General features: G+C 33.6%; 2 protein-coding genes across 2 annotated transcripts; both read left to right on the top strand.

The window, feature by feature from the left end:
• The first annotated feature begins 299 nt into the window (after nt 1–299).
• On the top strand, nt 300–1,609 carry LOC125858663 (uncharacterized). Its single transcript, XM_049538493.1, has 4 exons — nt 300–406; nt 593–741; nt 877–1,070; nt 1,196–1,609. Exons 1-4 carry the CDS (start codon nt 300–302, stop codon nt 1,607–1,609), a joined length of 864 nt encoding a protein of 287 aa, XP_049394450.1.
• A 7,026-nt stretch (nt 1,610–8,635) lies between these two features.
• On the top strand, nt 8,636–15,491 carry LOC125859773 (cytochrome P450 736A117-like). The gene is made up of 3 exons (XM_049539586.1): nt 8,636–9,392; nt 13,088–13,272; nt 14,718–15,491. The coding sequence occupies exons 1-3, from the start codon at nt 8,636–8,638 to the stop codon at nt 15,330–15,332; spliced, it is 1,557 nt and encodes a 518-aa protein (XP_049395543.1). The 3' UTR covers nt 15,333–15,491.
• Nucleotides 15,492–16,820: the final 1,329 nt, after the last annotated feature.

Consider the following 16,820-nt stretch of genomic DNA (forward strand, 5'->3'; position numbering starts at 1 on the left):
TTGTGGACTCAGATTAAAAACATTCTATCTATTTCATATTTTTTCTGTTTCTGTATTTTTGACTAACCTGAATACAGGAGATAACAATCTTAAGAAATTTAATAGTTTTTGTATTTGAGGTTTCTGGAGATTAAAACCTTTATGGTTTTCTACTCTATTTGAATCTTTAAAATTCATTCGATTAACGATTAAAAGAACATAAAAACTTTATCGTTAAATCAGAAACAGTCTGTGTAAAGATTTATTATTTACTGTTAGTATTTCATATACTAAAATTGTCTGCCATTTGTGACAAAAAAATGACTAATTCAAGTCAAGTAAATGATGGCCCAGTAAGTGCTGTAACAATATCGGTTGCAAACAATCGTTCAACTGTTGTCCTAGCATCGGCTGAGAAACCTGCAAAGTTTTATGTAGTCGACTTCAATAAATAGCAGCAGAAGATGTTCTTCTATCTAATTACGTTGAGTCTGTAGAGGTTCATTAATTAGAACGTTCCTGTTATGTCGGATGAAACTCCGCCCTAAGAACGATTCTTGGTAACAGAAGCATGGACACATTCAGATTTTTTGTGTAAAAATTATATTCTGAGTGGCCTGCAAGATGATCTGTACAATGTGTACATCAATGTCAAAATCTCAAAAGAACTCTGGGATGCTTTAGAAAAGAAGTACAAAACAGATGATACGGGAATGAAAAAGTTCATTGTGACAAAGTTTCCGGACTATAAGATGATAGACAGTAAGACCGTCGTCACCCAAGTTCAAGAATTGCAGGTCATAATCCATGATCTCCTTGTTGAAGGTATAAATGTATTTAATATCTATGTTGGAAATATTAATTCTACTCTTAATACTCACATAATCTTTAATGTAGGATTGGTTGTGAATGATACTTTTCAAGTGGATGCCATTTTTGAGAAGTTACCTCAATTGTGGAAGGACTTCAAAAACTACTTGAAACATAAATGCAAGGAGATGATTGTTGAAGATCTCATGGTAAGGCTGAGAATCGAAGAGGATAATAAGGCTGCAGAAAAGAGGTCGTGTGGTAATTTAGCAATATCTGGAGTAAATATAGTTGAAGAAGATCCTACAAAAAAAAAAAAAAAAAAAAAACATATGGTCCAAAAAGTAATCCTCCTAAGAAGAAATTCAATGGAAGCTGCTTCAATTGTGGTAAACGTGGTCATAAGGCTACTGAATGTCGGGGTCTTAAGAAGGACAAGAAAAATGATCCAACAAATTTGGTTGAATCCAAAGGAAAGATAGATGATCTCTGTGCAATGCTTTCAGAATACAACTTAGTTGGAAATCCAAGAGAATGGTGGATAGATTCTGGCGCTTTATGCCATGTTTGTGCCAACAAAGAATTATTTGCATCATATACTCTAGCACCAGCAGATGAGAAGTTGTTTACAGCAAACTCCGTTGTTGCAAAGGTGAAAAGAACATGCAAGGTCCTCTTAAAGATGACATCGGGCAAGGTGGTGACTTTGAACAGGGTCTCGTACGTTCTGGAACTGCGCAAGAACATAGTTTCTATACCAGTTCTGACTAAGAACGGATTCAAATGTGTATTTGTTTCGGATAAAGTTATGGGTGAGTAAGAATGTGATGTATGTAGGAAAAAGTTACCTCACTGAGGGCCTCTATAAACTCAATGTAATTGCAGTTGATATGAATAAAGATTCTGCTTCTTCTTACTTGCTTGAGTCTAAATGTTTATGGCATGAACGTTTGGGACACGTTAATAACAAAATCTTGCGAAAACTGATTAACTTATATGTTTTGCCTAAATTTGAGTGCAATAAATCAAATGTCAAGTTTGTGTTGAATCTAAGTATGCTAAGCATTCTCATAAATCTGTTTAAATGAATTCATATCCCTTAGAACTGATTCACACTGACATTTGTGGCATGAAGTTAACACCAATACGTGGTGGAAAAAAGTATTTCATAACGTTTATTGACGATTGCACTGGATATTGTTATGTCTACTTGCTAAATGGTAAGGATGGATCAATAGATGCATTTAAGCAATATAAAACTGAATTTGATAATCAGTTGGATAGAAAGATTAAAATGATCAGAAGTGATAGAGGTGGAGAATATGAATCTCCATTTGCAGAAATATGTCTGGAAAATGAAATAATCCATCAAACTACTGCTATTTACTCTCCTCAATCTAATGGAATTGCGGAAAGGAAAAATCGAACTTTAAAGGAAATGATGAATGCCTTACTTATAAGTTCAGGTTTACCACAAAACTTGTGGGGGGAAGCTATCGTTACGGTAGATTGAATACTTAATAGAGTGCCTCACACGAAGAGACATGTTATTCCATATGAGAAATGGAAAGGTAGAAAACCTAACTTGAAATATTTCAAAGTGTGGGGGTGTCTAGCCAAAGTCCGGGTTCCTATACCTAAGAGGGTGAAAATAGGGCCTAAGACTGTGGATTGTGTATTCATTGGATATGCCACAAATAGTAAGGCATGTCTATTTTTGGTTCATAAGTCCAAACATCCGAATATTCATGATAATACAGTAATGGAATCAGATAATGCTGAATTTTTTGAACATATATATCCGTATAAAACTAGGCTTAAGTTATCTAGTGGGGGGTCTAAACAACCTCGAGAAGAACCAAAAGAGAATGAAACCAATGAAGAGAGTCCAAGGCGCAGTAAACGTCAAAGGACAACTACTTCATTTGGATATGATTTTGTAACATTCCTTCTTGAAAGTGAGCCTCAAACATTCAAGGAAGTGATGTTGTCTAGCGACTCAACCTCTTTGAAGGAGGTTGTTAATAGTGAGATTGAATCAATCTTAAGCAATCATACCTAGGAGTTGGTTGATCTTCTCCAGGGAACAAACCCTTGGGTTCAAAATGGATCTTCAAAAAGAAGATGAAAGATGATGGAACTATTGACAAATATAAAGCAAAACTTGTTGTCAAAGGTGTTAGACAGAAATAATGTCTTGATTATTTCGACACATACTCGCCAGTGACTAGGATTACATCAATTCAGATGTTAATTGCCCTAGCTGCAGTATACGGTCTTGAAATTCATCAAATGGATGTGAAAATCGCCTTTTTAAATAGAGAGTTGGAGGAAGAGATCTACATGGAACAACCCGAGGGCTTTGTAGTTTCCGGAAAAGAAAGTATGCAAACTTGTTAAGTCACTTTATGGACTAAAACAAGCACTGAAACAATGACATGCAAAGTCTGATCAAACCATGTTGTCAAATGGATTTAAGATCAATGAGTGTGATAAATGTGTTTACATTAAAGACACTCCGGATCAGGAAGTCATTGTATGCCTATATGTGGATGACATGTTGATAATGAGCAAGGACATTGCCAATGTAAAAGCTACTAAGTGTATGCTTGCTAATAAGTTTGATATGAAAGATCTATTAGTAGCCAATTTGATATTGGGAATAAAGATTTACAAAAAACTCCCAACGGTCTAGCATTGTCTCAGTCTCATTATATTCAAAAGGTACTTGAAAATTTCAACTATTTGAATTAAAAAAAAGGCAAAGACCCCAATTGATGTGAACATTAATCTTGCTAAGAATAAAGGTGAAAGTCAGTCTCAATTGAATTATGTCAGAGTATTGGGAAGTTTGATGTATGTCATGAATTGTACACAACTGGACATAGCCTGCGCTATAAGTAAACTGTGTCGATACACAAGTAATTCTAATCAAAATCATTGATTGGCAATGAAGAGAGTTTTGGGGTACTTAAAAGACACCCAAAACTATGTTTTGCATTACAACAAATATTCAACAGTTCTTGAAGGATAAAGTGATGCAAATTGGATTACTGGGTCAACTGAAATGAAATCCACGAGTGGATATGTTTTCACTATTGGTGGAGGAGCAATACCTTGGAAATCATCCAAAATAACATGTATAGCTCGCTCTACAATGGAGTCTAAATTCATCGCCTTAGACAAGGCAGGTGAAGAAGATGAATGACTCCGGAATTTCTTAGAAGATATTTTGTTTTGGGCCAAACCAATGACCCCTATATTCATACACTACGATAGTCAAGCTGCAATAGGAAGGGTTGGAAGAGTTATGTATAACGGAAAGTCTCGTCACATAAGACGAAGACATAACTCTGTTAGACAACTACTCTCTAGTGGAATTATCACAATTGACTATGTAAAGTCAAAGGATAATGTGTCGGATCCACTTACAAAAGGCCTAACTAGAGAGAGAGGTGAGAGATCATCGACGGGAATGGGACTATGGCCGAGAACAAGTTATCGTGGCGGTAACTCTACCTAGAAGACTGGAGATACTAAGATCTAGGTTCAAGGAGATCAAACAAAGTCATAGATGACGATTCAACATTGTCAAAACTTATTTTATGGTCCATTCTCATGATGAGACAATGATCAGTAAATAGGATAAAGGCATGAGAACTTTTTAATGGTTTCTAAGTTTGATATAGGGTATATCAAATAGTGTATCTACGGGATAACACAGTTAGAAACCACATATGTAAGTGTGAAGTGTAAGCCGCTTCAAGGAGAATCTGGTAAGGCCAGTTCTCTAAGCACTTATTAACCGAGATGTGTTCATGGCTGAAACGAACAAAACAATGAGAACCAAAAACAGTTCAAAGGTTGATTGTGTGACTTATGTTGTCTGTCTAGGTATACACCAAAGCTCAACGGTTCAAAGATATCAAATCTACCGATTGACCGAGTATATCCGATATATGTTTATTACGGAAAGTTTAAAGGGAAACCTACTTATCCAGATGTGATTAACCCTTACTTACAAGACACAAATTTCTCATGCATATGTTTTAACTATAGTCATTCCCCATTCATGTGGGGGATTGTTGAGTTTAGCAAAGTGTGAATGGGAAATAAGAAGAGAAAATGGAAAGTGGGGAACCAATTTTGGAGGGAAAATGAAAAGTCATTGCAAAGTGCAAATGAAAAGTCATTTTTACCATATTGGTAGAAGAAAGGAAATTGTTGTCCTTATATTAGGAAACACTTCCTTTAGTTCTTAAAGAGTTAAGAAGAAGGTGCCCCTCGCGCCGATCGTCGCTCGCTCGGCCTCGGCTTCGGCTTCGGCTTCGGATTTGGAGTTGGCAAATGATTTGATTGATAATATTTTTGGACAAAATTTATTTAATCAATCTTGTTAATTCATTTCCTTCTCTTATAAATTAATTCAGAATGTTAGTTAAATAACATAATTAATTTGGCGCAACGGAATTTATTTAAAATTCACGTGTAACGGTAAAAAAGTTCTGAAGGGACCTGTTCCTTCCGAAAAGTCATTACGTTTCCCAAAAGACACAAAGTTCTGGAAAAAATGGGTCTGAATAGATTTGTTTGAATAGACGTGTTCCTTGTTGTAAATGGCTATAAATAAGAGGTCTTTTTCCATTTTTCAAACACTGAAAGTTTTTCCTCTCTGTATACATTTTCGTACATAAACAAAATTGTCGATCAACTGAGTCTGTGTGTATACTTCTCTAACAGGTTAATCCGTTTTATCTTGGGAGGAATTAATCTGCAACCTCAGGGGATTAAATTTCTTAAGGAAACACAGTGATTTCTGTGGACTCGGATTAAAAACATTCTGTCTATTTCATCTTTTTTCTGTCTCTGTATTTTTGACTAACCTGAATATAGGAGTAACAGTATGCAGGGCAGGTAAAAGAGTTGAGTTAATCAGGCTTGACGATTAGGAGAAGCAAAACGAAATCATTTGGTTAAAAAGAAGCAAAGCACTATAGCATAATTAGCTACAAGATTATCTGAAGAAATGGTCAAGGAATACACCACGTTAATCAAGAAAATACATGACAGATCTCAATTATATTACTTTTACCCAAAAAATAGATAAATAAATGTTGATGGGGCAAACTTGCAAGTTAGCGTCTACAGACTACAGTGGGATCAATAATTCAACTAGCAGATGTTATGTGGCAGTGTATATAACTTAAACTCATTCTATAAGTTGGTCGGGGATTCCAACAACACCTAGATGTTGCCCTATTGACAAAATTAAGTTTTAAAAAATGATATTCCTTCCTCAAATGTATCTCTAAACCTCTTAAAAACTTACCTCCTTCTCCATCGAAACTTTGAGTAATTGGAAATCTCCATCAACTAGGCAAGCCCCCGCATCGCTCCCTCCAAATGCTGTCCAAAAAAACATGGTCCCTTAATGCTTCTTCAACTAGGCAAAATTCCAGCGCTCGTTGTGTCCTCAGCTGATGCAGCCTTCGAAGTATTGAAAACTCATGACTTAATTTTCTCAAACAGGGCTAAAACAAGCGTCCACGTAAGAGTGCATTTTAAAAACCCGAGTTTTATTAGTTTGGTTTGGACATTTGGTTAATAAATTTAAAAGTTTGACACAAATAGTTTGTTTCGATAATTAAAAACTTGAACCAACCCATTCATGTACACCCTAGTATATTGTATACGTCTATGTAAGAGTGCACTTCAAAACAAAAGAAACACAAGATTACAAAAAATATTAAATAGCTAATTGTGTTAATTAACTTCAGAATTATCTGAAGAAATGGTCGAGGAATACCCTACATTTCCTAACTGCTACTATTGATATTAATTTATTAGTTTGTCTACTAGGTTATTTTGTCTTGACATGTATGTACTGACATGAAATTTCTCTGTTTCTGTACATAAATTTTTTGTCCAAGAGTTTAAGACGACAACATAGTCACAAAGACTTCTTAGTACAGGCCAAAAGGTTGGTTTCTAATAATAATAAACAAATATACAATCGTCAATAAATCTTTATAATTTCTTGACCAATAACCCACGTTCTGTCTCATCCACAAAAATACTGCTTATAAAATTCCGCATACAAACAAGGGATGAATATTAAAACGAATTTTTTAAGAGAGGTGGAGGGTAAAACAAAAGAATAAATATTTGGTACGTATAGTTTTAGTTCGATTAATAAAATGATTAAAATGGGCAGCTATTTATTTCTTATAACTGGCTTGAAATAAAAATTTCATATCAGCAAAATTAAATGGAAAAAATATTCAATTGATTTAGTTGCACGACTCTAATTAGCCACCAAACGACCACTAATCTCTTTTGAATGGAGTACTATGTGGAAGATTTTGATTTACTTAGTTAAACTCGTCAGTCATCATGCCCTCCAAAGAATACCTGCCAAACTAACCCTTAATTAATTATAATATGATTGAGAAATATTTTCACTCCTCTTAATTAACGTAAAGCTCAACGCAAAAAAGGCAAAAGGCAGCAAACAATCTAAAATGAGTTTCCCTTTCGTAAAACTTGTAGTTTACCGCCTAATTTCAAGGACCAGCTTGTACATATAATGTTTAATTTCTCTTTTGATCTATTTTTGATAAATCATCGACTCGACTTGGTAGACGATCTCAACAAAAGAAATTTTCTGAAGAAGCTTTAATCAGTTGTTTAACCTTGCAAACAAAATTTCTCAATTATTATGTAATTCATGTCCATATTATTAAAGTCTCTCACTGCCAAGTGCTAACCACCCTTATCGATATGCGTATTATCAATTTGAATTAGTCTGGTTCCTTCTTTCAGATATTAATTTATTTCAAAGTTGTTATGTAATACGTAATATGACAAGAAAAATCTTCTTGAAAACTATAGAATACTTGAATAATGTCTATATATCATTGAAAAACAAGAATAGATCATTTTCTCCTTAAAACATCTGACGTTTTTAGCTACGTATCAACTAGGATAATAGAAGTTTAATCATTATTGTTGGACCCACGAAAGTTAAAACAAACATTGATTTGCAAATATTATTTCATTATTCACAAATAACATTTCAAAAGCCTACCTATACGTAAATCCCAGGGGAGGCTCTATTCATGTAAAAGTAACCACTTGTTTTGTGCCTCAAAATTTGAGAGGCTTAATTTTTTTAGTAATATTAAAATATTATAAATATTTATAAAAATTATATTGACCGTTTAGTTTAATACTACAATTTAAAATCTTTTTTTATTATTATTAAATTTTAAACTTTGTGTCAAGTCAAAGTAAATTAACAAATTGAAACGGGGAAAGTCCATTTTTTTCATATAAAAACAAAGATTCAACTTTGCATCTCAAAATAATCTTTTAAGAACTATATTACAGTATCAACTTTGCATCTTAAAACCATTTAGAAGAATATACTTTAAAGTTTAAATAAAAAAATATTAATTATTATTAAAAAATTTAAGAACTTCAATTTTTTTTTGACTTAAGGCCACCAAAATAAAACTATATTGCACTGAAGATGTGCTATGTCATATAAATTTGTTTGTATATGTTTTTAATAAAGAAATTAACTAACCAACCCACGATTAAGGTGGAAAGAGAGGAGGAAGGTGCAAACCGGGAAAAAAAATTGAAAAATGAAACATAGGATGTTGTTTTAAAATGAAAAAACACAAAATCATGCACTTGACTGTGTCTACAAAAAGTTAAAATTTCCAATTTAATATACACTATATATATTCTTCTTCAGAAATTCAAATTTGTGTTAAAACTTCAATCTCAATTCCCCTAACATCCTTTTGTTCTCCATTTTGAAACCAAACACATAGAGAATATGTTCACCTCTTTACAATGGCTAGAAAATTGTACCTATTTGTCTTATGTTTTAGCCCTTTCACTACTCATTTCCTTTGTTGTTATGAGTCTCCTCATGACTAAATCTAAAAGCAAAAAAATTCTCCCCCCTTCCCCTCTAAAACTACCATTAATTGGTCATATGCACAAACTAGGTGTGTATCCTCACCACTCTTTACACAAATTAGCTCAACAATATGGACCTTTGATGTTCCTTAAACTCGGGAGCGTAAGTACTCTTGTTGTTTCCTCAGCTGAAGCAGCTTCCGAGATCATGAAAACACATGACCTTGTTTTTTGCGACAGGCCTAAATCCAATGTCAACAAAAAACTTTTGTACAACTTTAAGGATGTGTCTGTCGCGCCTTATGGTGAGTACTGGAGACAAATGCGAAGTATATGTGTACTACAATTGCTTAGTACAAAAAGGGTTCAAGGTTTTCGCATTGTGAGGGAAGAAGAGACTGCCTTGTTAGTCAAGAAAATTAAGGAGAGGTCACCAGAGGCAGTGGATTTGAGTGAATTTTTTATGACACTTACAAATGATATTGTGAGTAGAGCAGCTTTTGGGAGGAAATATAGTGGAGGGGAGAGCGGAGAGAAGTTTAGGAAATTGATGAAGGAATTTGTGGGAATATTAGGTGGATTTGATTTTGGGACTTTTTTACCCTCACTTGCATGGATTGATAGAGTTAGTGGTTTAGAAGCAAAAGTGGATAGAGTTGCTAAGGAGATGGATGAGTTGTTTTATTTTAAAATATATTTTTGACTGGTTTAGAATCGCCACTTAATTTTTTAAGAAAAATCAAGAAAAAACTATTCATTTTCACAAGACTAAAACAGAAATGGTTCGAGGTTCTTATTAACATTCTAGGAAGGTTTTAAAAGCACCTAGAATGTCCGCTAATGCGGTTATCCGATAATTAATTTATTTGGCTAAAGTAGTTTAACTTAATTTGAATTGAACAATTTTTACAGTTAGAATTGTTTTAAAAAGGGAAAAGGGAAATATTGACCTATTATTTAAGCGAAATATTTTGTAAAAATACTTATTTATTTATTCATTAAGTCAAGTAAGAGATGAATAATTTGGTTAATTAATTAATTCAAAATGGGTGTCTTTTGGGGATTTGAATTTTTAAAACCTTAAGATTAAGCGGCAAATATTAACGAGCACACCAACAAAATAAAGTAAAAAGGGAAAGAGACTCGAGCCCAAGTTTGGTTTTCTGTCCGTCTGGACCAATACTTGGGCCCATTTCATTTTGGGCCAAAGGCCCAATTCTTGCCACCTGCCCAAAATTAAAAGAAATAATTTTTTTGGGCCTTTGGCCCAAATTTTCACCTGTCCTAAGAACTAATGCGATAATAATAAATAATGACAAAGGGGCTTAGGCCCAAAATGACAAAATACAACTCGGAATAAATATAGGCGGGCTTTTGGCCTAATTTTTTTCGACTCCTGATTTGTTCCGCCATTTTTAAGCCCAGGACCTGTACACCAATTTTTTGTAGCCGGTTGGTTGACTCGATGAAGGAGTTTGAATCTTGGTGGCTCTCTCGAAATGCAAGGGAAGGAGATAGGAGTTCATGAAGAACTCGGATATATTTTACATGCAAACAAAGAGTAATACAATTAGTATTCACACTTAAGACTATTTCACATGAGCGTCACCTTCAACAAATGTACCGGAAAAATGGATAAGCAAATAAAATAAAATAAAAAGGAATAAAAATAACACAGTTAATACGCTAGCCTCATACATAAAATGAAAAATAAAAAAATATATATTCACAAATGCAAGTAAGGGTTAATCATTTAAGAATGTGGGAATATAGCTTCTGTATCGAATTTCCTACATAACTGAAGGTAATATAAGAAAATAAAAAAAAGTTGAGAATTGCTCTTCAAATCTGATTGGCCTTACAGAAGGTTTCAAACAAAAATTTCCGCCTATGACATAAGAAGAATAAACTATTATTAAATAGCCAGATTACCAAACTAAAACAGCCCTTATATATCCCTTCGGTTTAAGGATAGTTTAATTAGAAATAAACACCTAGCAAGCCGAGTCATAACATTATAATCCAAAACAAATGGACTAGCGTGCATCCATAAACAAAGCAATTAACATTCAACCACAATAAAATTATCAAATAGACCTCTAAGATTCAACAGTAGCGAGAAAACAAAACAAAGAGCCACCGGCTTTATATTCAAAAATCAATCGATTGGTACCGAGATATTTTCAGTCCATAATGACGATTTCGAACGATTGAAAAGTGCACATATTTTCAAAAGAAAGACTACTAGAGGTTGAAACGTCTTGAACTTTCACACACAAGAACAATTTCACAACGAGGGAATCAAGCTAGAGCTTACCAAAACTTTAGTCCTTTACCAATCAACAACAAGATAGAAACCAATATTTGATCTATACTTTATTAAGGGAAAGTTGAATGCCAAACCCAATAGAATAGCAAGATTACTCATTTTCAACATAAATAGAAGCTAATACAACAATGCACATAAATTTAAAACTAGAAAAGGCTAAATAACTAATTTAGACAGTTGAACCAATCCATTTGGAAATAAAGAAGATGCAGCAAAGAAAGGAAAGACACACTGACGACATATAAACAAACTCGACTCATTTATCCTATTTAGAATGAAAGAACGAAGAAAATGACATCAAGAAACTGGGTACTAATGCAAATTCAAATTAAATAGGAGCAAACTAGGACTAATACGGTCATTTCGAAACTGATCACGGCTATATCGTAAAAGTTAAGATAACAAGAAAATAATGGATTGAAACCGGTCCTCCATACATTCCTACAAGTACTCCGACTCATGCTCATATGTGAAATGCCCGACTCTTAAGACAAGTAAAACAACCCCAATTTTAAGGAAAGCACAAACAGAGACACGCTTAAATGTGCATTAAAGCTCCTGGGAGACTGAATACACTGCTCATTTCAGTAAAAGAAAAAAAAACTTAAGACTCAAACTAACCAACTAAGACCGACTTAATAACCAACAAAGAACTAAACACTGATTTACCGTTTACTAGAATTGGAATGAACAATGGAGCTACAAGTTATTTACCTTGTTATGAGCAGCAACTGAGACTCAAGCTTCCGGAAACGATTCCACCACTACGTGAAAGCCTCGAGGATTTCGGCGAATTCCGCGACTAGAATAAGAATAGAAAAATGTATATTGGGCGTATTTCCTTAACAAACTACTGTAAATTTTAACTTCTTTATGAGTTGTGCCCTTTCTCTCTTTTCGTCTAAGCTCCCTCAACCCTTTACGCTATTTTTTACTGCTTAATGTAAGCTCCCCCACTTTTCTTTCTTTTGCTTTCGCCAAGAATTTCCCCTTTTTTCAAAAAAATCCAATCCCCTCTCCTAGTGAACAACAAGCAAATATATAGAGGGGAAAAATAGGGTTCGGATTTTGGGGGGAATTCCGATGAAATTAGGGCGGATTCAAAATTCAAAACTCGAAAAATTCTTTTCCCAATTCGGGGAGACATCCTTTCTCTGCAAATTCGACTCGATCCGGAAGAGGAAAGGGAAATGGGCGATTGGGATCGATCTTCCGTCCTTGGGACTCGACGTGGCATCATCTCTCAGCTCCAAGGACGAAACCATGCTGCCCTTGCTGCTGTACGACGCCTTTGGAATTCTTGTCGTTGGCGTGAAGAAGATGAATATGAGTGGGGTCTGTTTTGGGTGAGTTGTACGCATCTGTTTGGTTTTCTTTAGGATTGGAAAGGTGGGTCGGGTCGGGGGAAAAGGGATGGGCTGGGTCGGTTCAGGGGGTTAGATCGGTTGTTGTATTGTATGTATTATTGTTGTTATTGTGAGGGGTTTGGGATTGGGTCAGTTGGAGGGATATGGTGGGCTGAATGAATCAAATAGGAGCTGGAATTGGGCTAAAGAATTAGGAATAAGTCCAAGTGGATTGCAATTGGTCCATTGAATTGTGAACAAAGACCCAATTGAATTTACTTAGTAAACTCGGTTAAGATCTAAATAACAGGAATTAAACAAGGTTAATTACAAGCTTCTTAAATTTAACAAAATAAAATAATCGACTCGATTACAAAATAATTAACTTAGACACTAACTAATTAATTCAAAATTCGTAGATATGATTTAAACTAACTAAACTACTAAAATACTTAGATATATATATATATATTATTTATTTACCTTTTTTATATAATTTTCAAATATTTATAAAATATATTAATTATATAAAACATGTATATTATCTAAAAGTTGTAAAAAGTGACAAAACTATTTAAAACTAATTTGAACAATATTTTGAATTTTATAAAGTCAATTATTTCAAATCATTGGTAATTTAAGAAGCTCGATGATTAATCTATATTGTGGAGGTCCAAAATTGGGCGTCAACATGAGTTTCTTGAAGGAGTAGTGGAAGAACATTTAGATAGTCATAAAAGAGTGAAGGAATTGTTTGGGGACAAAGTGGAAAATGAAAATAGAGAGGATTTTGTTGATGTTTTGCTTGGGATTTACAAACAAAACATGGTGGATGGCTTTTCTATTGACAGAGATGGCATCAAAGCTCTCATTGTGGTAGGTTCTCTCTCTCTCCCTCTCTTTGTGCGCGCGTTCTATGATGATTCATGTCTGATATTGACTCTGTTGAATTGTGTAATCAACACATCTTAAAACCCTAAAACTAATCAAACGGTTAGAAATACACTTTTCTCTACTTAAATTATAGGCATAATACATAAACATGACCCTTAACTTGATCGACATCAACTGGCAACTATGAGCTTTAACTTTGGATGTGCACAAGTAGGCTTTTAAACTTGTATAAAATTGAGCAATTGGACACATTCGTCCTACATGGCACCCTACACGACAATTTTATGTCCTACGTGGCGTCCTATGTGTATTATGCCATGTAGGACAAGTGTGTCTACTTGTTCAATTTTATACAAGTTTAAGTGTCTACTTGTACACACTCAAAGTTGGAGGACATAGTTGTCCATTGAATTCAAGTTAAGAGTCATGTTTATGTATTATGCCTAAATTATATCATCAACATGTACGACATCCTTAGGTTACGTGGAAATTGATTTGAATGGTTGTTATAGAGTGCACTTTCTATTTACTTAAATTATGTCACTAACATACTAGACTAAATGAAAGATGGATTAATGCTTTACAAAGATATAGCCTTATAATTTGCTTTGTAGCTAGTTAAATTATGTACCAATATCATAGCTAAAATAGAGTGCAAAGTAGGAACATAATTAAAGAAGTTGCACATGAGATATATATTTCATGGTTGCATCAGCTAGTTAGCATTTTGCTTTAGTTCTTTCCTCATACGAATAACATCAGATCCAGACCCTACTCGTGAGATTGCACAAGTATGTTGTACGAATAACATTAGCTGTAACTCCGCCAACATACTAAGGAATGATTAGGGGTAGGAAGATTAATAATTACAAATGTATTATTGTTTTTATAGCAAATATAATATAATGTTGATGCTTAGATGACACTCATATTCTATTATTCTTTTTCTATATTATTACTCCAGGTAGCTGCTAGCTAGCTAGCTGTAGATGTATATATATTAGTAATAGAGATACGATGACAGCAAATATCACCATTTTATAATAGAATGAGGAAAGATACTTCTTCAATTCGGACCCTCTCTAACTAATATAAATATTTTTGACGAAACACATGGTAGCATATTCTTCAATGAATATTCCTATGGTATCTATCCACTACTCCTATATTTTAATTCTATGCTCCTTCACACCCACACGATTTTTTCAACAAATCAATATGGTATAATAATACTTGTTTTCATATGATCTGAGAAGACTTCCCATGATCATGATAGAAATGATGTCATTTATCACCAAGGTGGTATTTTGGTGATAAATCACATCACTTATAGCTCGATTCGATACTTAGGTAAAGTTCAGGACTTTTTGTTCACGACAAATAATTTAGTGACTTTCATGATACTTATATAAATATATATCTGCTAGGACATATTTGCGGGTGGAACAGATACAACTTACACTGTGTTAGAATGGGCCATGACAGAGCTTCTAAGGCATCCTGGAGCAATGAACAAACTCCAAAACGAAGCCAGGGAAATAACTAAAGCGGAAAATGAAACTTTATCTGAGGATGACTTGGACAAAATGCATTACTTAAAAGCAGTAATTAAGGAAACATTGCGATTACATCCTCCAATTCCTCTGTTAGTTCCTCGACAAGCTAGACAAGATGTTAAGGTGATGGGGTACGATGTTGCTGCTGGTACAATGGTTATAACGAATGGATGGGCGATTGGAAGGGATCCTGAAATTTGGGATGATGCAGAGGAGTTTAAGCCGGAGAGATTCTTGAATTCTTCGATTGATTTTAAAGGACATGATTTTGGATTGATACCTTTTGGTGCAGGAAGAAGAGGATGTCCTGGAATTTCATTTGCAATGGCTACTAATGAGCTTGTACTAGCAAATGTTGTGAGGGAATTTGATTGGAAATTGCCAAATGGAGCAAAGGGGGATGATTTAGATATGACAGAATGCACTGGCTTAACTATTCATAGGAAAGTTCCTCTGTTTGCTGTTGCAACTTCAAACACCTCCTAGTTATTGGTTTGTCACTCACACCTTGTTTGGATGGTTGTTACCTATTGTACGTACTGTATTGTATTGTGTTGTTAGTTTAAATATGATGTTTGTTTTGATTAATACTTATATTATATTGTATCGTATGGTTAAATCCATTGTTAGGTAATGACGAAAAGTCGTGTTTTGTCTAATGACAGATTTGGTGTGATCGCGTCGTTATCTTATATTTTTTATTATTTTGTTTTTACTTATCATTTATGGTACATTTTTACGATAGTTCTACATCATACTCTACTTTACATATAGGTTTATCCTTCAAATTGATGATGTATGACATTATATAACGACGGAAAATGACACAATCTATTCTAAAAATATTATTCATCAAAATAATATAGTATTCTATATTACAATACAATACGATATAATATGTGCATAATGTAGTGTATATTTATACTAAATATACATATAATATACATGTACTATACATATATTATACATATATATACACACACAACATATACCATCAAAGTATATAGAGAGTATATAATTCGATCATGTTGATAATTTAGATAATCGAAGAGTACATTCATGTGAGTTTCCCATTTCTTAAAGTTAGAAAAAAGTGAAGGTTTTAATTAGGAAAAATTACATAAATACACATCTTATTTTACCATAATCTCTAAAATTTCCAACCATTTAATTTTTTTTTTCAAAATCCCCTCTTGGATATATCACTCTCCCCTCGTTGATACATCCATGTCCCCCTTTCAGATACATACCTCTCTCTCTCTCTCTCACACACACACATATATATACACACACACAGATGTATTCGGAAGTCCAATGATGTATCCGGATGTCCTAACCCCTCTCTAATACATCCTTCACATATGTATCCGGATGTCTGCTAATGTATCTAGAAGGCCAGTGATGTATCCGAAATTCATAAATTTTAAGGGATTTTTGTAATTTGGAAATAATGTAATTAACTCTTAACACTATGAGATTTATGTAAATTATACTTTTAATTAGCCTATTCCCTTCTTGGCATTTTTTCTGAGCAATGAGCTTGACACTTGACATCAAGTAACCCTTTTTATCTAAGTCCGTTTTAATATAAATTGGGCTTTAAGAAAAGAGACTTTTCTGGGCGCGGTCACATTGTGGATGGCACAAATATGAGAAAATTTCTAATTATGCATGAAATAGGGCATTGAGTTTAACAGTATAAATTTGCTATTAAATTAAGTGAAAATTTTATAAATGACATATATAAGACTAATATTTTCAAGTTATGACAATATAATAAAACTTTCAAGTTGTAACAAGTTATGATAGTATAATAAAAAAACAAGTTTCAGATTAATTAAAATAAAAAACGAAATCAAATTTTCAAAATATAGAATTCTTAATTCCAAAAAATCAGATTAAAAAAATAAAAAGCAATATTCAAAATTTAAAATTTAAAAAAAACATCAAGAAAAGCAAAAAAGATAGATTAAA

This window comes from Solanum stenotomum, chromosome 3 (genome assembly GCF_019186545.1).
Source record: "Solanum stenotomum isolate F172 chromosome 3, ASM1918654v1, whole genome shotgun sequence".
Classification (NCBI taxonomy): domain Eukaryota; kingdom Viridiplantae; phylum Streptophyta; class Magnoliopsida; order Solanales; family Solanaceae; genus Solanum; species Solanum stenotomum.

Excerpts from the sequence above, each read along its gene's own strand:
- LOC125858663 (XM_049538493.1), top strand. The coding sequence starts at position 300 with ATGACTAATTCAAGTCAAGTAAATGATGGCCCAGTAAGTGCTGTAACA. Across the intron at positions 742-876 it reads GGACTATAAGATGATAGACA|GATTGGTTGTGAATGATACT; the intron begins GTAAGACCGTCG and ends TCTTTAATGTAG. Across the intron at positions 1,071-1,195 it reads GTAATTTAGCAATATCTGGA|GCTACTGAATGTCGGGGTCT; the intron begins GTAAATATAGTT and ends CGTGGTCATAAG.
- LOC125859773 (XM_049539586.1), top strand. The coding sequence starts at position 8,636 with ATGTTCACCTCTTTACAATGGCTAGAAAATTGTACCTATTTGTCTTAT. Across the intron at positions 9,393-13,087 it reads TAGAGTTGCTAAGGAGATGG|ATGAGTTTCTTGAAGGAGTA; the intron begins ATGAGTTGTTTT and ends TTGGGCGTCAAC. Across the intron at positions 13,273-14,717 it reads GCATCAAAGCTCTCATTGTG|GACATATTTGCGGGTGGAAC; the intron begins GTAGGTTCTCTC and ends TATATCTGCTAG.